The sequence below is a fragment of the Coenobita brevimanus genome, chromosome 94 (assembly GCF_032717465.1).
Source record: "Coenobita brevimanus isolate Jiangsu-jjx chromosome 94, ASM3271746v2, whole genome shotgun sequence".
Taxonomy (NCBI): Eukaryota; Metazoa; Arthropoda; class Malacostraca; order Decapoda; family Coenobitidae; genus Coenobita; species Coenobita brevimanus.
Window position 1 is genome coordinate 5,330,538 of NC_137047.1, and position 26,261 is coordinate 5,356,798.

Genomic DNA, 26,261 nt, shown 5'->3' on the forward strand with positions numbered 1-26,261 from the left:
TGTTATTAAACTGTCTTCCTTCATTATTCAACTGCTGCATCAATTAGATTGATAAAAGTACTGGAACAAATACAATATACACCATAGTAAAAAGCAGGTACAGACCTTAACTGCATCCATTACTTAACTGTTTTCTTTCATTATTCAACTGTTACATCAATTAAACTGATTCTTCAACATAAACATGCACTATAGTAAAGCATGTACAAACCTTAATTGGTCTCTCATATGTTATAAACAATGGATAATTATAATTAATTTATAATTCCTTCTTTCTCATAATAAAACCTTTTTTCTATGGATGAAAATACTTTATGTTCTCAAAAGCCTTATAAGGATGAAAATTAAGAAAACAAAAATAACAAAATTCATCTAGCTGATGCAACAATTTTCTTTATAAAAATTCTTTCCTTTTAACACAAGGTAAACCAACACTGCAACATCCAAATTCTTAATTAATGAACTATGCTAATGCGTAACTATACACAATTTTTCTGCTCCAAAAAGTAAGACTACCATACTATATGCAGCACAAAATAATGACCCCTAGTACTCTGTATATATAATTATTTCAACAAAAATAAACATTATTTCATTACACTGCTTCCCTTCATTAGTTACCTCTTACATCAACTAAACTGATACCAGAACAAAAACAACACACATTATTGTTCTTTCATATGTTAACACAGGAATATTAAAATCAAAATGTTCAGGAATATATTAGTTTGAACATAATGACTTTGGCTTGCAATTTTCAACCAATACAAAAGCATTATACAGTAATCAATTTTATTTCCAAATTACTAAGATATAAATTATCCACTGAATTTTAAACAAAATACTGATTTGGAAAATGACTGCTGACTAAATTTTATCACAAACTAAATATACAACACAGAAAGAAATATCCTTCTACTATCATTACAACACAGATAATAAAATCAGCAACGATAAACATTGGATATACCACTGACACCGTGTCATCTTACAGTGGAAAAATCTCCACACTGCTTATCACCTCTGATGTTCTGCTCTTCTTCTCCTGGCTCAAAGACTCCTGAGACATGCTGATCTCGAAGTCATTAAGGCTCTGAAAGTTTGCATATCATCATCATCATCATCCAATCCTACACTGCCCCATGAGGAGTGTGGGAGCCCGGGGCTAGACAAGTTGGTCCTGACATTTAAGATGAGAGTGACCAGCCTCACTCATCCCTGACTGGTATTACGTGAGCAATAAATCCCAACCATCCCTTGGATATAAATCTTCACCAGCTCAATCCGACTGGGGTGCCGTAATTACCCACTAAACCACCGGGCGCCAAAATTTGATTATATGGTTACCAGCCAGTGTAGTAAATGGTTTCCTGGTGTACAGGAAACCATTTGGCTAATATCTATTTAAACACCAAATACAAAGGTGGTTTATACAAACTATACTGTATAGTATTATGCAGCAGCTCCTGGTTCATGTACCCTTTCAAAATTCTGAAGACTGCAAATATCTTACCACTTACAGTAAGCTGGTCATCCATAACTTTTGTCAACATACCTATGGATTTGTGAGGAAGGTACAAGTATACAGTACTGTGAAAAGGGAAGGATTACAGAAGGCACTACATCTGCATAATGCTAAATGCTATGAGTTTTCATGAGAGCAAAGCAAGTACGAGCAAGTGTTAAACTGAGAAAAGGTTGAGTTATATCCATGTGGTTATTCCACAACACCACATTCCCGTACCTGAGGGCCTTAGGCTTGTATGATTAAATTTAACACATATTCTCCTCTTTGACATGTCTCTCTCTTGGTAAATAAAATCATTTGACGGCAGCTAAAATAAACTATAAATGGCATATCATACTGAAAGAGATATATCATACTGAAAGAGATGATACACACAGTTTCTATCCTATTCACTAGAAGGATTCTCCCCTAAACTGATGAAAATCATCTGATGGTGGCAAGAGTAAAATAAGGCAATAATAACTATACTGATGGAATCAACTGAGTGTATAACAGTTTAAAAATGGAGTTATGAATAAGATGACAATGACTGATGGGAAAGGGAGAGGAAAACTAATGTACGGAAATGAAACTGTTGCTTGCTACTAATGAATGGGTTATAAGCAGACTGGTTTCTATGTCCGAATGAAAAATTTATCATGCAAACTGCATGGAATTGGAGAAAGACTTTAACTTGTGGATGATTCTCAATCCAGTTCCCTGCAGCATTGGTACACCTGAAGAAAAGACACGTGCAAAAAATTACCTATTGTAATTCATTATTTCAAAAACCAAAGAGAACAAAGTCAAACACAGTATGCTGTTAGTGCTTTACAATCTGCAAATGAAACACATGAATGTGAATATTGTACAGCTAATTATATCTATCATACCATACCATGTTTGTGGAAGAAGCCAAAGTCCTCTTCCTGCCAGCCAGTGAAACAGAGGTCGTCAGTAATGTCCGCTGCCTTCTTGCTTTTTTGTGCGTGGTGTTTCCAAAGTCTGTCTGTGGGTAAAATTATAAATGAATACATACAATGTAGAACAGCTTTAGCAAATCAAGCTGAATAGATGAATACATCATCATCATCATCATCCTGCCTCTTTTTATTTCATCCAAATGGTGGGGTGAGGCAGGGTCAGAGAAAGCTGGGAAAAGCACATGACTGGGAGAGTACTCAAAAGCATGCTGAATGGAATGGGACAAACTCATTCACTTACCATTCAAATCCCTAGAATCCTAACTTTATCTCAAAGGCACACCTTTCCAAACATAGGTGTTTTACAATTACCCAATGACTTTTGCACTAAAAATGGGATGCAAACCCTTTTCATGCACTCCTACATACCAATTACATTCAATGAGTTCAATCTTTTATCGGTTATTTAGCCTCATCATACAGTGTGACCTTGGAGATAACAAACTGAACAGAGGCTAATAAAGATCAAGGACTGAGAACTGCCATAAGCTGACCTTGGCCAATGCATGCAAGTATTATGTTAAGAGCTTTATAAACGTATGAATGGAAAACATCAACATTCAGTACCCCTCTTTCTTACAAAATCTCCAACATGCTTGCATGTGTTGGCCTTGATCACCTAATAGTGGCCCTCCATGCTACTCAATCTCTGGCAGCCTCCTTATGCAGTTCCTCATCCCTGAGAGGTCTCACTCTATGACCTCTTCACAGGTCTTCTTCAATCTGCCTTTCGCAACCCTACCCCCAACATTCACATTCCTCACTTTCTGCAACCAACCGTCATCCCCCATCCTCTCCACATACCCAAACCATTTCAGTCTAACCCTCCTTATCACAACACCAATACTCTCCAGTACCTGCCTTCTTCTTAACTCTTCCATCGCAAACCTAGCACCCCCAGACCTCGCATTCAAGAATGCATTGCACATCCACCTAATCATTGTCATTTCTGTACATTTGAGCCTGCATATATCCTCTTCCTTTACTGCCAAGGTCTCACTACCATACAACACATGCTGCATACAATGATCCTTTAGCATGGAGGGAGAGCCCTCTCAATGTCAGGAGAGGCAACAGCTCCCTCAACTTCCCCCAACCACTCCTCATTCTAGCCACAGAGCTAGCTCCAGCCCCATTTCCAGTGTATAACTTGTCTCCCAAGTAATAAAACTCTTCCACACACTTGAGAGACTCAACAGCGAGATCAATCCTTTCACGCCTGTCATTCTCCACATGCCCTCCCCTACACACTGCACACATGAAATCAGCATTATCTTGTACTCTACCTCTAATACCACTACATCTCTTCTGCACCCACTTATCACAAACACTGAACAAGATGAATTACAGTACACTTCCATTGCCTTTGTGACAAACCACACATAGCCACACTCCTCCTTCTTTGACAGTACCGCCACTAACCCTAGATACCATCATCTTTGTTTTATCAGCATTCACTCTAAGGCCCTTGTGCCCCATACCATCTCTCCCCTTCCTAAATCTTTCCTCTCTCTCCCTTTCATTCTCTGCAATCAACATCAAATCATCAACATACATCACCACCCACTGGAGACCATTTCTGAAATCGCATGAGTGGGCTTCAAGCACCAAGAAAAATAACTAGGGGCTCAAGTCAGACCCCTGATGCACACCAACATACACAAAAAATTCATCACTCAAATTTCTATTCACTCTCACCTGGGTTCGAGCACCCTTATACACAGCCATAACCACTCTAACCAGCCACTCCTCAATCCCATGCTTTCTCATTGCCCACTTCGCCACCTCCCTGGGGACTCTCTCAAAGGCCTTCTTCAAATCAACAAAAACAAAGTACAGATCCTTTTTCTTTCCTAAGTATTTTTTTTAAAGCTGTCAAACAATGAATATGGCATCATCGGTCCCTTTGCCTGGCATAAACCCAAACTGTGTCACATCAATATTCATTCTTTCTCTAATCATACCTTTTAGAACTCTTTCCATTACCTTCATAATCTGGTCAAAAAGTTTTAAAGCCTCTGTAATTTCCTCTTTCTTGGGTATCATCATTCCCCTTGTACACATTTACAATCACACTCTTCAGCCAATCATCTGGGATGAGACACTCATATATTGTATAATCAAATTTAATACATCAGTAACTAACCTCACTCCTATATCTCCTGAGACCTTCAGCATTTCAACAGCCAACTCAGACACATCTGGTGCCCTCACCACCTGCATTCTGCCTATTGCCCTGCTCACAGTAGCAGCATCAATCAAAGGCCAAGGGCCAAACATTGGATCTGCTGAAACCAAACCTTCCATGTTCCAGTCAAACTCCTCATTCAGCAACTGCTTATGATGCTCTCTCCAGGAATCTTTAATATCCTCACTGTTCACCACTACCTTTCCTTCATCACTCTTCACACACTGCTCACCTATGATATCCCTGTTTTCCCTCTTCATCCGACATGCCACCATAAACATCAAATTCTTCCTTTCAGCACTATTTAGGTTATCCATTAAACGTCTCTGAGACTCAGATTTTGCCCTGTATACATCTTTTCTTGCCCGATGCTTACCAGACAAGTACAGTAAAAGTCCTGTAATCCGAATGGCAGGGGACCGAGGGTCTTTTGGACTTCTGTTTTTTTTGGACTACTGGGAGGGACCTCTGAAAACATCAGAAGTATGTAGATATAATTAAATAAACATTTAAAATGATATGGGTTATTGTTTTACTCACCAGAAACACAAAGAACTGTACCAAGCAGGCACATCCAATTCGAAGAGCAAGTCCAAGCCAGATAAATCCTTAGATAACACTCAGAAATATTCAAGAAAAGCCCTGAAAAATTCGAAAAATTTCGCCTTGAAGAATTCGGAGTATTGGGATTTTGGGATTATTGGTGGTCGGATTGGAGGTCTTTTACTGTATTCCTCTTTGTTACCATCCCTTTTCCATTCCTGGAAAAGTCTCCTTTTCCCCCTTAACCCCTAGGCTATGGTGACCCTAAACATTTCCTATATCCATGGTACAGTAAAACCAGTTTTTAAAAATTGTGTTTTAACCCACTTATACCTAGCCAAACATATCATTTTAGTCAGACAAAGTTTACACTTCACACTGACAATTTGCAACACATTCATCAATCATAAGCATGCAGTAGAGGTGAAAAATGCCCAAAAGGTTCACAATATTTCACACAGCTCTTCCAGAATATACAACGCACTCTACCAGTCAGCATATCCGGAATGCTATATGCAGCCAAGGGATTAACTGCAGCTTCTATACCCTCATCCCATGTTACTTTATATCTTGGGAAGCCCTTTGTCCATCCACAAACTGAATCAGTAACTCTCAGGAGATTGTTCTTGAGTGGTTTGTACTGTTCATTAACACTTTTGTCAAAAGCTCCCTGTTCAACCACCACTCAATTTATCTTGCTATAGAAGGCATCCCTTACTTTAACACAGCTAGGGACTTTCTTATCGGATGCTCATATTCCTCTCTTCTCCACATTCTTGTTTGAGGAGGCTTATACATCGCAATGACATACGTTTTTCTACCATGATCCTGTAGTCTACCCTAATCACTTTGCTTTATTTCCAAAATCTGTTCTTCTTGAAATTATCATTATCATTATTATTATTAATATTATTCCATCCATCCATCCATCATCCAATCCTACATTGCCTCATGAGGAGCGTAGGAGCCCCGGGCTAGGCAAGTTGGTCCTGACATTTAAGATGAGAGTGACCAGCCTCACTCATCCCTGAGTGACATTATGTGAGCAATAAACCCCAACCACCCCTTGGATATAAACCTTCACCGGCTCAATCCAATTCGAGCACCGCAATTACTCACTAAACCACCAGGCGCCAAAATTTGATTTTATGGTTACCACCCAGCATAGTAAATGGTTTCCTGGTGTAAAGGAAACCATTTGGCTTGTAACTCAGTGTAGAGTCACACACAGGCAGAAGGAAGAGGAAAGAATGAAGGAAAGAAAGACAGAAGAGGGAGTGTAAAGCCATCTGTAAGCAGAAGGACAAGGAAAGAATGAAGGAATGAAAGACATAAGAGGATGGGAGGAAAGAAGGATGGAGGAGAGGAAAGGGCAGACACCCTAGAGCAGTACTACATCAAGTGAGTGGATGGTGAGTGCCCCCCACTTACCACATTTTTATTATTATTATTATTTTATAAGTCACAACCACGACACACCCACCAAATGTTTTTCCCTATCCTTCATCTGCTCATTATAGCCATTCTATCCTAGCACTTTTATATCAATGTCACCATTCAATCTGGTTTCTGTCTGACATGTTTTATCTGATTTCTTCTCTTTTATACTGTATCATCACTCAACTCCATTTTCTTGGCTACCAACCCATCCACATTACTGTTGCATACATTACTTTGAAAGAGCATAATAGGTACCTTATCTACTTTCACTATTTCATTTACTACTTTAGCTTTTCTGTTCACTTCCTTTATCCCTCTTGCTTCCTTGTTTTAAGTGTCATTAGTCATCAACAATAAAGGAACAAATACAATGATTGTCAACATGCAGTGACAACGCACAACTTCTATGGTAAAAAAAAAGGCAATAATCCTGAATAATAAAAAAGTCAGCCAAACTGTATAATTCATATGACAGTATAATTCACAAGAAATGAACCCACATAATTATCTTACCTAACTTCTCACGTCAACATGCTGTCTTCACATTCCATATGAGCCAAATTTTCTGGCCCCCCGAGTCAAATTGTTCATAATAAAAATCAGTCACAAAGCCACTTTCACACTCATTACACTAAATGTAAAAACATTAATTTTCCTGCTCCCTCTTCATTAACACCTTCATATTTTTTTTTCACTCTCCATCAGAGACTATCTACAGCATACACACATCTGGCTCATTTTATTTGATTGTCCGAATGTTCCTCTCGTTCTCATTAAACGCCCACACCACACGCCATTTTGTACAATAATTCTACTTTTTCCTTGGAGTAAATGCTTTTCTTGTGTTCTTTGCACTGTCAGAGTGCTTACGCATTTTAACTAAAGTTACTTTAGAACTACATGCTCAGAGTTCTGAGATGAAATGAGGAATGAGGAAAATAAATTAATAAATTAATGCTTCATGTTGGGTAGGTAGCACCCATCAAGCAGCAAATACTCTCATCTTTTTTTTTTTTTTTTTTTTTTTTTTTATCCAACTCACCAATGAAGGCATTAACCATTATTCCCAGTCCTTCATGTATGCAACAGGTCAGCTCTGGAACAGTCTTCCCTCTGTGTGTAATTCCCACTGCTTATGATCTCCAGTATTTCCAATTCAGTGTGTCCAGGCATCTCGAAATGAACAGATCTAGGATTTAAATCATTTAGCTTTTGTTTCCTTCTTCCTTGCATTAAAAAAAAAAAAATCAACACAACAATGAGAGTAAGGCATGTAGTGGTAGGTATCAGACGTGGGTCACATGGTCGGCTTGGGTCAAGGAACCCTAGCAGTGACCAACAAAAGCTCAACACTCAAGCTGTAAAACACAGCCATCTGGAAACTCGATACCTAAATGCACCCACTTCCCATGTAGTTTCTCCCACGCAACTGAGTGATATCGTGTTATGGAATAATAAAGGGAGAAATTCAATGCTCATGTTAAGTTTACTGCTTCCCTTTGTCTTAAATCACGACTCTACTGTATACTGCACAGGGTGATTTTTTAAGTTAAATTTGGGGGTGAGCAGAATGTGCATTACATGGCATAAAATATGGTAGGTTGGACTGTAGGTGAGGGCACTCACCATCCACTCACTTGATGTAGTGCTGCTGTCGGGTGTCTGCCCTTTCCTCTCCTCCATCCTACCTTCCTTCCATCCTCTTCTTTTTTCCTTCATTCTTTCCTCTTCCTTCTGCCTGTGGATGACTCTACTGTACACTAAGTGACAAGCCAAATGGTTTCCTGTACACCAGGAAACCATTTACTACGCTTGGTGGTAACCATATAACCAAATTTTGGCGCCTGGTGGTTTAGTGAGTAATTATTGCACTCCAATCGGATTGAGCTGGTGAAGGTTTATATCCAAGGGGTGGTTGGGGTTGACTGCTCATGTAATGCCACTCAGGGATGAGTGATGCTGGTCACTCTCATCTTAAATGTCGGGACCAACTGCCTAGCCCCGGGGCTCCTACGCTCCTCATGGGGCAGTGTAGGATTGGATGATGGATGGATGGATGGATGGACTGTTACAAATATTTTGGTTAGGTTTCAATAAATCAACATTGATATGGGTAATTTTGTGCCAAAAACAGTCTTTTCAGATGTCATCCATCCACCTTCAATGTACCATAAGATGGTGTCCGTCTGGCTTCGGCACCATTGAGAATTGTAAACATCATTACCAGCACTGTAGCAATCATTTACCACCACAAAAATAATAAGAAAAATGTGGAAAACAAACTTTAATAATACGAAGTGAACTGTTAAGGTCTTGTTACTGCTTGAACTAAACCATATATTTATTTCAACAGGCCATAAGTTAGCAGCGAGGCACCTAGTTTGATATGGCATATGTATCCAGTATGAGATTACATTTTCTCTCTTACTACGCCCTTGTCATCACTTTCTATTGACTTAACCCTTAACCACCAGGTGTCAGTACTGACCGTTACAAAAGAGATGGAGGTAAGCCAACAGGTGTCAACAGGAATCGTAGTAGTTTTCGCGGCACAGATTGAAGTGACCACCACTTGATCTCGTCACCAAAGGTTCGGGAGTGACTCCTCCCACCCGAGGAAAGCATACCTCAGTTGTCTCTGTGAATCTGTCTGGTGTAGGACGGTTTTTCTTAAACCTCTCATCCGATTACATTCCCACCTCACATGGACACCTTCACTTATCCACCCTTGCCAAGCCTAATAACAAGAATACTAAGAAAGGACTAAGTGATAGTGCCACAGGGTGTGCCTTGGATGCCATTGTGTCTAGTTTATCCAGTAATGGAGAAGTTATCACGTTGAGAGTGAAGCCAAAATCAGGGCAGCACGCAAATGCATGAACACATCCAGCTTTATGTGCCAAAAATTACTCCCCTTCATCATGTCCTTACACATCAACACAATGACCTACAGACCTGGGGATACTTTCTTTCACAAGAAGATTAGTTGGTGAGTAATATGGTCTTTAATTTGTTTCCCTAACTGCTACAGTTTCTGAGATATTAAGGTTTAGAAACAAGCTACATTCAGAAAAATGACCGTAGTGAAAGAGCGACCGTGCTATAAATAGCCTGGCGTGGAGGGGTTAACCATGCCTATGTATTCACTGGGTCTAAATTGTCATAAAAGGGAAAATTGGGTCTGAGCTTGTAGTGCCTAGGACCAATCAGGATAAATCCCATACATTCTGTGTATTCGTTATCACACAATTTCATTATCAAATGCCATGTTTGATACCAATAATGCATGATAACCAATGGATCACTGTACTACTCTATCATAACACTTGCCTAATTATGTTAGACAAGCTATGGGGTGCCAAAGGGGCTCTATCAATAGCTTCTTAGACTGTTCTTTGCAGCCTGTTTCACTGGCTATACATCTGGTGCATCTTTCACAAGAAACAAGGCCTAAATGTGTGCATAATGTACTGTACTACACAAACCTGCTCAATCTCCTCTGTTTCTAAATCCTGGAGTACTAGATCCTGGGTACTGAGGCATGGAGTGGCAGAGTCTACAATATCCAAGGTATTTTCAGCTGACATATGAGGAGGACTTGTAACCACACTGCTTTCCTCTTCCTCCTTCCTCTCCACACCTTCTAGACCACTTGGAATGATAAGTTGGGCCTGAGTGCCTACTGTCACATCCTGGGTACTGAGTGTTACACCCTGTGAGTGATTTCCTTCATTCACTGCAACCTCCATTATGTCCCGGGTATCAGTAGTTATATCCATGGTCTCATCTGGGGTGTGCGGCTCCAACACTTCAGAGTTCTTGCTTGTAGAGCTTCTCATGGACTTCCGCAATGATCCAATTTCCAAATCGGGGGTTGTGTCACCTTCACAGCCGGCATCAGAGACACTGCAGTGAGGAGTCTAAATAACAAGCAACATTATGTTACATTCAATAATGAATTTAGCTAAAAACTGAATTCAAAGTAAACTAACTGCATCTCTCTCTTTAACTACATGAAAGCAATACATAGTGGTTGCAATTAATGATCTATACAGTATATCTATTATCATCCAATCCTTTTTGTGCAACTAAATCAATTACCTACCATCTAATCCTTTTTGTCCAACTAAATCAATGTAAACTGACAACTACTCTAGCTTCATTTCTATGGTGTATTGTGGTAGCAATTACTGTACCAAGGTACATATCTCTATCATCCAATGCATTTTTGTCCCATCAGGAGCAGTGGAGTCTGGGGCTGGGCTACTTAATCCCTTTACTTAAAGCAAGCATGACTAGTCACTCACCTGTGAGTGGCAACATGTTAGCAAATAAACTTACACCACTCCTCGGATATAAACCTTTAGAGGCCCCATCTGGTTGGAGTGCATTAACCCACTAGACCATCATGTATCATCTGGTTATAAGGTTACAACCCAACATAGTACAGTGCACAATTTCCTGAATTAGAGAAAATCAGTTTGGATGGTCACTCAGTGAACAGTCACCTGAGGAGAGCACTGCACTGAGCGAATGGATGGTGGGTGCCCTCACCTACCACAAATTATTGAAGAGGCCCTGATCAGACTAGTAACTGGTCCCTCTGGATAAAATCTGAAGGACACTGCTGAGCACAAGCCAACACTGGGAAAATGAGACTTCAACCAGGATACAGCTACTCTGCAATCAACCATCACTTGCTGCTATCTTACACTCAGTAAAGTTCCATCTCATCCTTATCCTTCAGTCTTTAAGCAGCAACTTATCCACCATTCTACTGGGCTGTGATTTATGATTTTACAGTTTATTAAATTTGGGATCCTTTGTATTAGCTGATAAGAATGTGGTAAGAAAGTGAGATTTTATTTGTTTAATATCATTAACTTGCATAGGTTCTTAAAATTAAGATGAATGCATGTGGCAGCCATCTGGAGCAGAGTCACAAATTCTTTGGGTGTCTTAATGACCAACTGTACAATAAAAACACATAATAATTAATAACTTACCTGACTGCTCCTCATTGTATCTTGCTGGTGTGTATCCTGCTGGTGTGAATCTGAGTTCCTGGAGCGAGAAAGAATGTGCTGCACGAGCTTCCCACGAGTTATGGAGTAGGAGCTGCGATAAAGGTACGTGAAAAATAAATTCGTTCATTCATTCATCTATGACTAAAATAATAACAATTATACTACTACTACTGATAATAATAATACTCCAGTAAAAGCTCGATTAACCAGCATCTGATGCATCGGCACATCCATATAACCAGAATGCAAATTTGATCCGGCATGGGGTCAAAAATATTCTGGATACCAGACCCTGTTCCTTTTACTTCTTCAGCTCCTGACCCAGTTCCTTCCACTTCTTCAGCTCCTGACCCAGTTCCTTCCACTTCTTCAGCTCCTGATCCAGTTCCTTCAACTTCTTCAGTTCCTGACCCAGTTCTTTCCACTTCTTCAGTTCCTGACCCAGTTACTTCCACTTCTTCAGCTCCTGACCTTGTTCCTTCCACTTCTCCTTCTCCACTGTCTGAATCCTTATCTCATGATCCTGATGATCCCCCTATAATGCTTGATTAGTTCTGTACAGTACAGGATAAAGTAGTGTATGCAGCTAAGTTTTCAAAATTATTTTGGCCTGTAACATATGCTAAATTTGTAAAATAATCTTTGGTAATATTTGCTGGTTTGTGTTCAGTCCTGTACAATTTCTCTTGCTGTCTTTCTTGTGTACTGTAGTGTACCTGTACTGTATCTTACCTATACTGTATCTAATACTGAATACATGTAATTTACTTTATGAAATGAAGTCCCAAGTTTGGTCCTGTTTCATTTGTTTGACCTCCCAGAAAATTTCTAAGAGTAACATTTGGTTATCCAGAAAATTCCATATCCAGAATGGAAGAATCCCCATGCATTCCGATTAATCGAGCTTTTACTGTAGTAATAATAATAATAATAATAATAATACTGTAATAATAATAATAATAATAATAGTAATAATAATAATACTGAATAATAACAGTAGTAGTAGGCTATATCTATTCTATCATTCCATCCTACATTGCCCCATGAGGAGCGTAGGAGCCCGGGGCTAGGCAGTTGGTCCCGACATTTAAGATGAGAGTGACCAGCCTCACTCATCCCTGAGTGGGACTGTGTGAGCAATCAACCCCAACCACCCCTTGGATATAAATCTTCACCGGCTCAATCCGACTGGAGAGCAATAATTACCCACTAAACCACCAGGCGCCAAAATTTGGTTATATGGTTACCATCCAGCATAGTAAATGGTTTCCTGGTGTACAGGAAACCACTTGGCTTGTCACTCAGTGTAGAGTCACCCACAGGCAGAAGGAAGAGAAAAGAATGAAGGAAAGAAAGACAGAAGAGGGAGTGTAAAGTTGCCCATAGGCAGAAGGACAAGGAAAGAATGAACGAAAGGAAGACAGAAGAGGATGGATGGATGGAGGAGAGGAAAGGGCAGACACCCGAGAGCAGCACTACATCGAGTGAGTGGATGGTGAGTGCCCCCACCTACCACAAGTAGTAGTAGTAAAAGTAGTAATGATAACAAATAAATGATAATTATTAACATACACTCCTCATGGGGCAACACTGGATTGGATGATGGATGGATGAACATAATACAGTACTGCCCCCATACACACACACACGTGCACACCTACCTATCTACAGAAAGATGCCTCAATCCTGCAAAAGGGGTGACCACAAAAGTTATATATACTGTATATACAGTATTGTATATATATATATATATATATATATATACACACACACACACACCCATCTATCTATTCTATGGTCAGATGCCACAATCCCATTAGAGGTGGCCATTTGACTTTAAAGTTAGTTGTTTTACAGGGAGGGGCACAAATCTTCTGCCAACCCATTTGTTGATATGTAGGGAACTTGCATGTGCTGATTATATGGTTACCACCCAATGCTGTAAATGGTTTCCTGGTTTACAACATTTGGCTTATCACTCAATGTAATGCCAACTGAAAAGGAAAGGAGAGTAAGAAAAAGTGGCAGGAAAGATGGAAGCAACAGGATGGGAAGAGGGCAGACACATAAAAAGAATTATGGAAGTGAAAGAAGAAGCAAGCAGCACTATATACATACAGTACATATATATTTTCATTTTTGAAGGCTCCAGCATGCTTGCATGCATCAGCCTTGGTCACCCTATGGTGGCTTTCCATGCTGCACGATCTATTGCAGCCTCCCTGTTCAGTTCCTTAAACTGAGGTCACACTTAATGACCTCGTCCCATGTCTTTCTCGGTCTACCCCTCATAACCCCACCTCCAATATTAACACCTCTCACCTTCTGCACCCAATTATCATCCCCCATCCTCTCCACATGCCCAAACCATCTCAATCTATCTCTCCTCATCACAATACCAATACACTCCAGTCCCATCCTACCTCTCAACTCTTCCATCATAAACCCAGTCCCCCCAGACCTTACATGCAGGGATGCACTGCACATCCACCTAATCATTGTCATTTCTGTATGTCTGAGCCTGCGAATATCCTCCTCCTTTACTGCCAAGGTCTAACTACCATACAGCATTACACTCCTAACACATGCTGCATACAAAGACCCCTTTGCACGTAGGGAGAGTCCTCTCAATGTCAGGAGAGGCAACAGCTCCATGAACTTCTTCCAACCACTTTTCACCCTAGTCACAGAGCTAGCTCCAGCCCCACCTCCAGCACACAACATGCCTCCCAAATAACAAAACGCTTCCACACACAGAAGAGACTCACCAGCAAGTTCAATCCTTTCCCACCTGACAATCTCCAGCCTGCTCTCCCCGACACGCCATACACATAAAATCAGCATTATCTCGCAGTCTACCTCTGATACCACTACATCTCTTGTGCACCCATTTATCACAAACACTGCACAAGATGGAAATACTTCTCACACCCTTGTGGCAAACTGCACAAGGCCACTCTCCCTCGTCTTTGACAGTACCGCCACCAACCCTAGATATCATCACTTTTGCTTTATCTGCATTTTCCCATAAGCCCTTTTGCCCCATACCATCTCTCCACTTCCTAAATCTTTCCTCCGCCTCCCTCTCGTTCTCTGTAATCAACACCAAATCATCGGCATACAACATCTCCCACGGGAGTCCATTTCTGAAGTCACGTGAGAGGGCTTCAAGTACCATGATAAACAACATGGGACTCAAAACTGACCCCTGATGCACACCAATGTTGACGGAAAACTCATCACTCAAATCTCCATTCACTCTTACCTGGGAGCGACCACCCACATCCATAGCCATAACCACCCTAACCAGTCACTCCTCCAAGCCAAGCTTTCTCATTGCCCACTTCACCACCTCTCTAGCGACTCTGTCAAAGGCCTTTTCCAAATCAACAAAAACAAAATACAGATCCCTTTTCTTCCCAATATATTTTTCCTGAAGCTGTCGAACAATGAATATGGCATCAGTGGTCCCCCTGCCTGGCATAAACCCAAACTGCATCTCATCAATATTCACTCTTTCTCTAATCATACCTTCTACAACTCTCTCCATTACCTTCATTATCTGATCTAAAAGCTTTATACTGTACCTTTATAATTTCCTCTTTCCAGGCCATCACCCTTCCCTTTATACACATTTACAATTACACTCTTCAACCAATCATCTGGGACAAGACATTCATATATAGTCATATTTATCAGGTCAGTGACTAACCTCACCCCTATATCTCCTGAGGCCTTCAACATTTCAGCAGTCAACCCAGACACACCTGCTGCCTTCCCCACCTGCATCCTGCCTATTGCCTCACTCACAATAGCAGTGTCAATCAAAGGCCAAGGGCCAAACACTAGATCTGCTGGCTCCAAACCTTCCCTGTCCCAGTCAAACTCCTCATTCAACAACCGGCTATAATGCTCTCTCCATGCACATTTAATATCCCCACTGTTCACCACTACCCTTCCTTCATCATTCTTCACACACTGCTCACCTATAATATCCCGATTATCCCTCTTCATCTGATTTGCCAACTTAAAGACCGAAAAAGACCTGGGACGAGGTCACTGAGAGTGACCTCAGCAATAAGGGACTGAATAGGAAAGCTGCCAGAGATCAAGCAGCATGGAGAGTCGCCATTAGGTGACCAAGGCAGACTCATGCAAGCATGTTGGAGCCTTCATAAATGAATGAACAAAAACAAACAGAATTGTAGAAAATTGTCTAGTGCAACTAACAATGGGTTTTGGCATCATCCCATCATCCAGACCATTCTTTCCACCTAGGCATAGGGTAACATAGGGTCCATAATGCAAGACAAAAGCTGACAGAATGAGATGCAAACAAGGTCTCCCCAATTAAATGGGCCACACCCTGACTCACTTACCATTTTAGCCCCCAGAATCCTGGCTCCACTTCACAGGCACAACTCTCCACACTTACATACTTCATAATAACTTATCAAAGTCAATGCAATAATTTAGACATCAATCTACAAAACTACATTGAACACAAATATAAATCACAATAGCATATTGAATATGATAATACATGATGATATTTACTTTTTCTTCTTGATTCGCTTAATGAGCTTGTTGTCTAGGAGGTGCTGAATTACAGCCCTGCCAGAAGTGATGTCAACACCAAGTCTCTGGGCAAGATGTGCAGCTGTGAGGCCGCCTTTGTGACTGTCATGCAAGTACACTAGTGTCCGCCGGTAGAGACACAAGGTTGACACCTGGAGAGGTGGGGGGAGGAGGAGGAAAAAAAATCATGAAGATACACAACACTATGTACACTTGGCTTTACTCCTGCATGACCCACACAGCATTGTCAATTCATTCTCATCCTCAGGTATGAGGGTCGAATTATCACAACAATTTCTGAGCAAAACCTGAATCACTGGTGAACATAGGGAAGAGGATAGCGGAGTGTCAGGACTTGCTGTGTGCTCATTTGGGATGATGGGGGAATACATACATACATACATATATCTCTATATCTATATCTATCTATCTGTATATATATATGTATATATATAATACACTGTACATACATACACCGTATAAGGTAATAATTATCTTCCTACCTTAGGTTCTGTCATAAGAGATGGGTCACTGCAGGGATTGGCGGGTGTGGCACACATCTCACACACATGACGTTCTGGTGTATTACTCTCCACCACATTGAAGCAGAGCTGAAATGTTACTTCAAATAATACAACATACAATACTGCCTCACATACTGTGAGATATATGTTCCCAATATTCTTGCAAATGCTCATCTTAAAATGGACATGCCAATGTAGAGTTAACTTCCGTCTTAGGTTAGTCATAATGAAATTGATCCCAGGATTATATATCCTGTCATAAAAATGCCATCTCATTTTCATTATGGGCTGTTCTTAGTACCACCAGATGAATGTTTTTTCAATTATAAGTAAACCAATTATTAGTAATTATCTGGCCCCCCCCAAACACAAAAAACATATAAATACATCAATAAAAATTAAAATGAAAAGAAAGGGAGAGAGATTTATGGCAGACTAAAGTAAAAGCGCATTACTGGTGAGCTGACTGTTGACTGCATTTTTCATTTTGTTTTTAAAGGAGCCAACATTCTTGCATGCATTGGCTTTGGTAACGTACTGACAGCTCTACATGCTAAACAATCACTTGCAGCTTCCCTGTTCTGTCCCTTATCCTTGAGGTCGCACTTAATGACTTCATCCCAGGTCTTTTTTCAGTCAACCTCTTGCAACCCTACCCTTAAAGTTAACACTTCACACTTTCTGCACCCAATTAGCATCCCCCATCCTCTCCACATGCCCAAACCATCTCAAACTACCCCTCCTCATCACAACACCAATATACTCCAGTCCCATCCTACCCCTCAACTCTTCCATCATAAACCCAGCCCCCCAGGCCTTGCACTCAGAGATGCACTGCACATCCACCGAGTCATTGTCATTTCTGTAAGTTTAAGCCTGCGAATATCCTCTTCCTTTACTGCCCAGGTCTCACTACCATACAGTATTACACTCCTAACACATGCTGCATACAAAGATCCCTTAGCATAGAGGAAGAGCCCTCTCAATGTCAGGAGAGTCAACAGCTCCCTCAACTTCTTCCAACTACTCCTCCTCTACCCACAGAGCTTCAAGTCTACCTCTAATACCACAACATCTCTTATGGACCCACTTATCACAAACACTGTACAAGATGGAATTACTTCCCATGCCCTTGTAGCAAATCGCACATGGCCACACTCCTCCTTCTTTGACAGCAGCCACAAACCCTAGATACCACCACCTTTGTTTTATTTGCACTTAATCTTAAGCTGTTGCCCCATACCATCTCTCCACTTCCTATGTCTTTCCTCCACCTCCCTTGCATTCTTTGCAATCAACACCAAATCATCAGCATACAACATCTCCCACAGGAGTCCATTTTTGAAGCCAGGTGAGAGGGCTTCAAGTACCAGGATAAACAATAAGGGGCTCAAGACTGACCCACAACGCACACCAACAGTCACAGAAAACTCATCACTCAAATCTCCATTCATCGTTACCTGGGTGCAGGCACCCACATACATAGCCATAACCACCCTAACCAGCGACTCCTTGATCCAAAGCTTTCTTATTGTCCACTTCACCACCTCTCTAGGGATTCTGTCAGAGGCCTTCTCCTAATCAACAAAAATAAACTTGACTCCATATATGTACGGGTATGTGTGTGTGTGTGTGTGTGTACCAGTATATAGATAGATATATAGATATAGACAGATAGATAGATAGATATAGATATAAATAAATAGACTGATATACAGTATATATTAGGGTGTCCCAAGTTTGTGATGTTGATGGGATCTGACTGCTTGTCTCTTCGCCAGAGGGGGTTATGGATAACATATTGGTTGTGTGATTTTTTACTTGATCTGATGATATTTCGAGGACCTAATGTTTGATCACTTTCTTTTTTAATTCACAGATTATGGCAATGTCAGATACCAATGTGTGGCTTCTTGAAAAATCTCCAATATTTGAAAATGGTAAATCTCATTTACCAGGTAATATGGACGTGTTACTCTTCTTTTGTGGTAGGTGGGGGAGCTCACCATCCACTCACTCAATGTAGTGCTGCTGTCGGGTGTCTGCCCTTTCCTCTCCTCCATCCTTCTTTCCTTCCATCCTCTTCTGTCATTTTTTCCTTCATTCTTTCCTTGTCCTTCTGCCTACGGGTGACTTTACACTCCCTCTTCTTTCTTTCCTTCATTCTTTCCTCTTCCTTCTGCCTGTGGGTGATTCTACACTGAGTGACAAGCCAAATGGTTTCCTGTGGACCAGGAAACCATTTACTACGCTGGGTGGTAACCATATAACCAAATATTGGCGCCTGGTGGTTTAGTGGGTAATTATTGCGCTCCAGTCGGATTGAGCCGGTGAAGGTATATATCCAAGGGATGGTTGGGGTTGATTGCTCAAGCAATGCCACTCAGGGATGAGTGAGGCTGGTCACTCTCATCTTAAATGTCGGGACCAATTGCCTAGCCCCGGGCCCCTGCGTTCATCATAGGGCAATGTAGGATTGGATGATGGATGGATGTTACTCTTCTTTTACCATCACAGCAACCAAAAGAAGAAAGATTCACAAAGCCTCAAGGCTGTAATAATGGCTGTCTTCGAAGTGTGGTCAAGAGCCAACTCGAATATGGTAACTACCTTCATTCACGCTTCAACTAAACTGAGATTTTTTATTATGAGGTACCAAAACTTACAGAGAAACAAGAGCAAGACTGGAATGACTTACAACATGCAGTGGGAGGTAATCTAAGATGATATGGAGGATATTTTTTATATTGCCCCCTCATATGCTCTGAAATGGTGGGACATCCCTCTTGAAGACAAGAAATTTCTCATTTCTCAAAGGGCTGATCCACATGGGAGTTATATGGGCAATAAGGATTGCAAATTCAATTTAGCTACAAAAATGAGGCATGAAAAGAATTCTCTAAAGCAAGCTCATCCCGACAAGCAGAAGAGGCCCTACTGGTTGGTGTCACAGGGAAGGTATTCTGTGACAACAGTAGCACATTGTCAACTGATGATTACAAAGCCGTTACTTGTGGACCAAACTCCCCAAAAGCTCCACGAAATGATTGCCTGAAAGAGTGTATTAGTAACCTAGACCTGGCAGTGACTTGGGGTCATGAGGGTCCTTCTGTTCGGCAGGCAACAGCAGCAGCTGCAAAATCCAAGGGTTCCAGGGAAAGGACTCAACCAGGTCCAAAGCAAAGGGCTCCAATTGGGTGGCTGTCTGTGTCCATAAGTGATGAGCCAGCCCACCAAAATGTTCCAGTCTCTCCAAGCTGACCCCACATTCCTTGCCAGAGACCCTCCAACATGTCATTCTGCCTTGCCACAGACCCTCCAACATGTCATTCTGACTATTACTGTACTTCCATCTTGGAAAGAAGCGAGCAGAAGACCTGAAGGTGGTCAGTGATGCAGCAGAGAGAAGCAGTGCCCTCACTGAGAAATTCACAAGCAAACCTCTCTACTGTGACGAAGAAAGCCTCCAATTCCTCCTATGGACTGTCCACTTCCACCGACGGACTGTGAAGTGGAAGGGAATGAAGGCAGACCTCATGAAGCACGTGCTTACGTAAAATACACTGGTGCTAAGATGATGTTGAGGACTTTTGTTTATTTTTAATCATTTTTGAGAATGTCAACTGTTCCATTAAGTTTGGCTGAAGGAGAACTCATGAAATAAAGTACAGTACTGTGTTATTTGTATGTCAGTATCAGTTGTTTCATTTGGCTAATATAATGTGAAAGGATGTATTCAATCATTGGGACATTTACTTATCCTTCAGTCTTTCTGAAATTTTCCATGAAGTTTTCTGATGGGGAGCAATAATGGGACACAACACGAGCAAGATGGCATCTCAATATTTTTCTCCCACTCGTATGTGCCTAGGACACTCTAAGAGAGGAAAATGTGCAAAAGAAATTGAAAGTAGAGTGACACAAGGAAGAAAAGTAGCCTGTGCAATGAAGGCCTTGATAAGAAACAGAGGCTTGAGTGCTGCAGCTGCATGAGGCTTACATGAGGGAGTGTTAGTGCCAACTTTAACATATGGGTGTGAGACTATGGTGTGGTGTGGCATGAAAATGAAAAGTCAAGAGTAAGAGCAGTGGAGATGGGACTGCTGAGGAATGTATGTGGAGTACAGAGTGTGGATAGGATACGAAATAATGTGATTCGTGAAAGGTGTGGAGTGAGGAAGTTGGTGGACACCAGAATCAAAGAGAGTGTCCTAAGATGATATGGTCATGTGGAATGAATGGATAATAATAGAGTGGTGAAAAAAGTATACCTGTGTGAATTTGAAGGAGGGAGGCGAGGTAGGCCAAGGAGGAGGTGGAGAGATATGGTGGATGAGTGTTTAAGGAAGAGAGGTTTGGAAGTCGGTGAGGCTAGGGAACTGACAAGAGATCGAGCTGGCTGGATGAATGTTGTGAAGAGAAGTGCATGGTCAGGGATTTTGGCACCCCTTGTGAGCATGGCAGCGTCCAGATTGACTCAATCGGATATGTTTGTGTGAAGCTGCAGAATGTGGTGAAATGTTTTTGGCGTATCCTGTAGAGCCAGGATTCCGGGGGCTTGAATGATAAGTGAATGGAAGTGTGGCCTATTTGGATTGGGCAAGTTTGTGCTCTCTGGACAATGCTACTTCTCACCCTGCTCTTGGGTGGGAAAGGAGGTCCGGATGATGATGATGATGATGATGATGATTATATATATATATATATGCAGTATATACAGTAACCTCTCGAATAACGCGAGGATTAGGTTCCTGGAGAGGTCGCGTTAGTTAAAAAAGCATTATTTAAACATAATTTTCCAATAAGAAACAATGGTAATATTGGGGGTTATGTTCCTGGACTCTGGGAAAGTCTACCCATTTGGGAAGTTATGCTACTCTTAACTTAAAAGCGACAAAATTAATCTGAAAGAAAATCCACGTAGAAAATAAAAACAGTATATTTGGGGAGAAACAAACAACATTTGAGCCCTGGTTGGGCCGAAACATTGTTTACTTCTCCCCAAATACATACTGTTTTCGTTTTTTATGTGAATTTTCTTTCAGTTCTGCTTCATTCACGGCATTGTGAAAGTTCCTCAACATTATTAATGCATTAGTAGGTCATAAAAACACTACAGTTAAAGCAACATTTTCATTACAGTAAGTAGGTCACAAACAATAACAACACACAGCCTCACTTCATCTATGCATCACTTGATGTCTGCTGCTGTCCCTCCTCACCCCGCTCCCCCACCTCCTGCCGCTCCCCACTCTAAATTTGTTTGTCCCTCCTCGCTCTGTTGTCCTTCCTCTTCCTCTTCCTCTGACTCCTGTGGTACTGGTGATGAAGATAACTCCCTTAAGTTTTCTGTCTTCTTCATAAAGAACTGCTCTATCTTGGTCTGAGTGGTTTTCTTCTTTCTGTTCTGCAGCATCAAGTTGTAACAATTTAGATCTGCCATCGCTTTCCTGGCCAAATTTCGTCCAAAAATGAGCCAAATTGCTCAGAATGGGGCCAAACTTCATTTTCGAATATTATAGTTCGAATAAAACCAGTTTAAGCAACAGGCAAATAAAAATTTGTATTTTTGCATAACCTGCCACACACGGTCTATCAGCTCAGGACTGTCCAAGGCACGTGCAGCTAATGTGAAACCATCACGTATGTGTAAAGTCGGGTTAAATCGAGAAACCCTTGTTAGTTAAACATATCTCCTTAAATATTTGCTCGTGTTAAAATGAAAACGCATTTTTTAAACTCGTGTTAATTGAGAGGTTACTGTATATATATATACAGTAATCCCTTTAAGACCTGTATGCCCAAATCCCGAACACCCCAAGTCCCGGACATTTTGGGGTCGGGTCCTTGGAGAGAGAGAAAAAAAAAAAAAAAAAAAAAAAAAAGGGAGATATGTGTTCATACCTACTTTAAATTTGCCACACGGTGACCAACAGCTGTGTTTTGGCGTGTGGCTCCTCCGACGTCCGCTAGGGCGCCCCTGCATCCTCCCCAGTTCCCCCCTACCTACCGTTGTGACTGCACAATTCAGAGTGCAAAAAATTAAGTGCAGAGTGCAACACCGGCATGTTGCAACAGGCGTGGCACAAGTAAGAACAGAATATGCAATACTATAATTCACAGTGCAAAGGATTAAGTGCAGCGCAACACTGGATTACTGTACATGCTTCGAGTGCACCTTCACAACTGTCAGAACCATAAAGGAGGCGAGTTAATCTTCGCGATGGCCACGGACGTGTCGTAAGTACCCAGCACACTACAAAATATTTTCCATACTGTACTCACTTCTAATTTCTCATTCTCTGGTTCCTTTTCACTTATTTCATGGTTTCTGTCCCTTATTTGTGTGCACAGGGTCTTAAATAGGTGCTGTGCATGTCCGGTTGGGAGTTATTTAGGTGGCTTTCAAAGTTAGGTTGGGTTGGGGTCTAAAAGTACCTGTCCAGGGGCAATTTTCCCAAGTCCCGGACAAAACCAAGTCTTTGGCTTTATTACATCAGATCTTGGAGGGATTGCTGTATATACATACAGCCTGTCAAACTTCCTCTTTCTGCTCTCTAATCAATACTTTCATTTTCTTCAACCACATACAGTACCTAAAAAGCCATGCAACAAGAAAAACCTGTCTAGTTTTACTAGGCTCTGAACAACACAAGACAGAGATTTGTGGTCTCCCAATTTTAGGGGTAGTTCTTTCAAGGGTAAGGGGATTTCTGATCTATATAATCCCCTCCCTCCTCAAGTTGTAAGCAAAAGATATTATACCTTGTTTGATTGACATGTACACCTGAGATGCATGGGATAAGTAGGGTGTATTTGATTCGTGGCTGCTGACTGGCCGCTGATGATGTCATTAGAGTAAATGCAGGCATGTATTATAGTGCAACATGTGGATGTAGGTGTACACCTTGTGTGGATATAGTGCAACATGTAGACATAAGTGTCAACCACGGGTGGATAATTTACTTCAAACATCACTCATCGTTTCATTAAAGTTTATAATCAACTTTTTCTTTGATAACAGTAAACTTTTTATGCTAATTCTGACGTCTTTGGCTTCAGAAATTATTCCATATTTAAACTGGCTGCTTATACTGCAAGCAAATTACAAATATAAATATATACAAGTATGTGTTAAAATAAGAAAAGCTATAGATTTACAACATCAGCAGTCAATCAGCAGCCACAAATCAAATACACCCTACTTGCCCCATACATCTCAGGTGCATAGGTCAATCATACAGGGTAAAATGGATAGGAGTCTGTGTAAGAAGACTTGCAAGTGAGAACCTCAGCTTTGACTCTGATTCTATGTTGCTGAAGTCAGTACCTATGATTCTGTGGTTATGTGGTCACTCACTGCCTATGAGTCAGTGGTTATGCAGCTACTAAGTTTCTTTGCCAAACTTTCTTTAACTCTCATAGCAGTCTCTCCATGTTGGTAATAACCAATCAAATACTACAAGAAAGACTACATATACAATACGGTAATCTATAACATGAATATTTATACAGTACTTTCAATGTTTGTCAACACTTGTTTCTGAGGAATAATTGCAGATAATGAAAAAGACATGTCACCAACAACACCCTAATCCCCTCTACTGAGTCTACTACAAGAAAAACTTAATCAGCATGGTAATTTGAATCTCAAAAGTACACAAATGCACACTACACTTACGGCATGTTGCCACCAGTTGCAGATAACACACAGGATCATGACCCCATCATCAATATTCGCACCACAAGGACAACGCACCGGATACATCATTACATTAGCACTGTTGGTATTGGTCACCATCTCGGTCTTACAGCTGCTTACACTTTCTGCTGACAAAAGGATTAAGTGTTCCTGTGCAGTGGACTACTGTACATTTCTGGATCTAGGTATAGAGCAGATTACAGGTACAGTACAATATGCAGTTCATTCCAAGAGGTCCAGCAATCTTCTCACAGACCAACAGATGGTTCACACAAGGTCACAGCTTGGTACTACAATAATACTGAACTAATGAATTATGTTTGGATTATCTCATTCAACAAAGGCATTATCAAGAAATGTCAGTGGATCATGTGGAAGATCAGTGACAAGTATTTTAACATTATTCAAGTCCTCACCTTGCTTCTTGTCCCACTGGGATCAATTTCACAATCTTACATGAACAATCCACTGCTAAAGTAAGGACACATTCTCAATAGTTTTAAGCGAATCTATTTCTATTTAGCATGAGTCAAATTTGGCGTATCATTTTTCCACCAGACAGTACTGTATTGTTTCACATCGCTCTCATTCCAGCAGCAACAGATAATACATCATTTTTCTGCCCATCACTGTCATCAGGTGGGAGTATTTTCAAAAGCATTTCTTACTTAGAACGACATTAAATTCTATGCATACAATGTGACATGCAAATATTTACTGTTTGAAAATCATCATCCGGACCTCCTTTCCCACCCTAGGGCAGGGTGAGAAGTAGCAATGTCCAGACAGCCTAAGTTTGCCCAATTCAATGGGCCAAACTTCATTCACTCATCATTCAAGACCATGGAACCCTGGCTCCATCAGATACAAAAAAAAAACACCATATTCTGTAGCTTCATACCTACCAACCTGATAGAGTCAACCCTAATGCTGTCATATTAAAAAGGAGTGCCAAATCCCTGGTTATGCACTTCTTCGCACAAAATTCATTCAGCCAGCTCGGTCTCTTGTCAGTCCCGTAGCCTCATCAACTTCTGTCCCTCTCTTCCTCACACACTCATCCACCATATCCCTCCACCTTCTTCTCGACCTACCTCGTCTCCTCCCTCCTTCAACTTCGCTCAGATATGCCTTTTCCACCACACTGTCATCATCCATTTTTTCCACATGACCAAACCATCTCAGTGCACTCTCTTCAATTCTGGTGTCCACAGGCTTCCTCACTTCGCATCATTCACAAATCACATTACTTCCTATGCTATCCCCTCTCTGTACTCCACATACATTCCTCAGTAGTCTCATCTCCACTGCTCAATAACCATCACTTTACTCTTTTCTACATTTACTCTCATGGAACAACACTCACAGAAATCTACAAAACTCTGAAGTAGTCTACCAAGCTCTTGTCTGGTATTTGCAAGTAGAACTGCAGCATCAGCATACAACAAAGTTGAGATATTCCATTCATCACCATTCACTACCAATGCCATCCCTCTCTCCATTACTCGTGTTTTTACTTCCCTCATCACCCCATCCATTTATAAATTGAACCACCATGGGGACATCACACAACCTCGTCACACGCCCACAATGATTGTGAACCTATCACTCAGATGCCCATTTATCCTTACACATGCCTCACTACCATCATAAAACGCTTGACAGCACCTAGTTTACCATCTATGCCATACACTGCAAAACTTTCCACAATCCTTCTCTGTCTACTATGTCATATGGTATTTCCAGATCCATAAATGTCATAAAACACC

General features: G+C 41.0%; 1 protein-coding gene across 1 annotated transcript in view; it reads right to left on the bottom strand.

The window, feature by feature from the left end:
• Nucleotides 1–988: 988 nt before the first annotated feature.
• Nucleotides 989–26,261, bottom strand: part of LOC145412982 (uncharacterized) — a 67,539-nt gene continuing 42,266 nt past the window's right edge. Inside the window, exons 11-16 of the mRNA XM_080282805.1 lie at nt 24,472–24,617; nt 16,770–16,877; nt 16,246–16,418; nt 11,668–11,779; nt 10,147–10,581; nt 989–1,093 (exon numbers count right to left, since the gene is read on the bottom strand). Of these exons, the coding sequence (XP_080138931.1) occupies nt 989–1,093; nt 10,147–10,581; nt 11,668–11,779; nt 16,246–16,418; nt 16,770–16,877; nt 24,472–24,617 (1,079 nt within the window). The remainder of the gene's footprint in view (nt 1,094–10,146; nt 10,582–11,667; nt 11,780–16,245; nt 16,419–16,769; nt 16,878–24,471; nt 24,618–26,261) is intronic.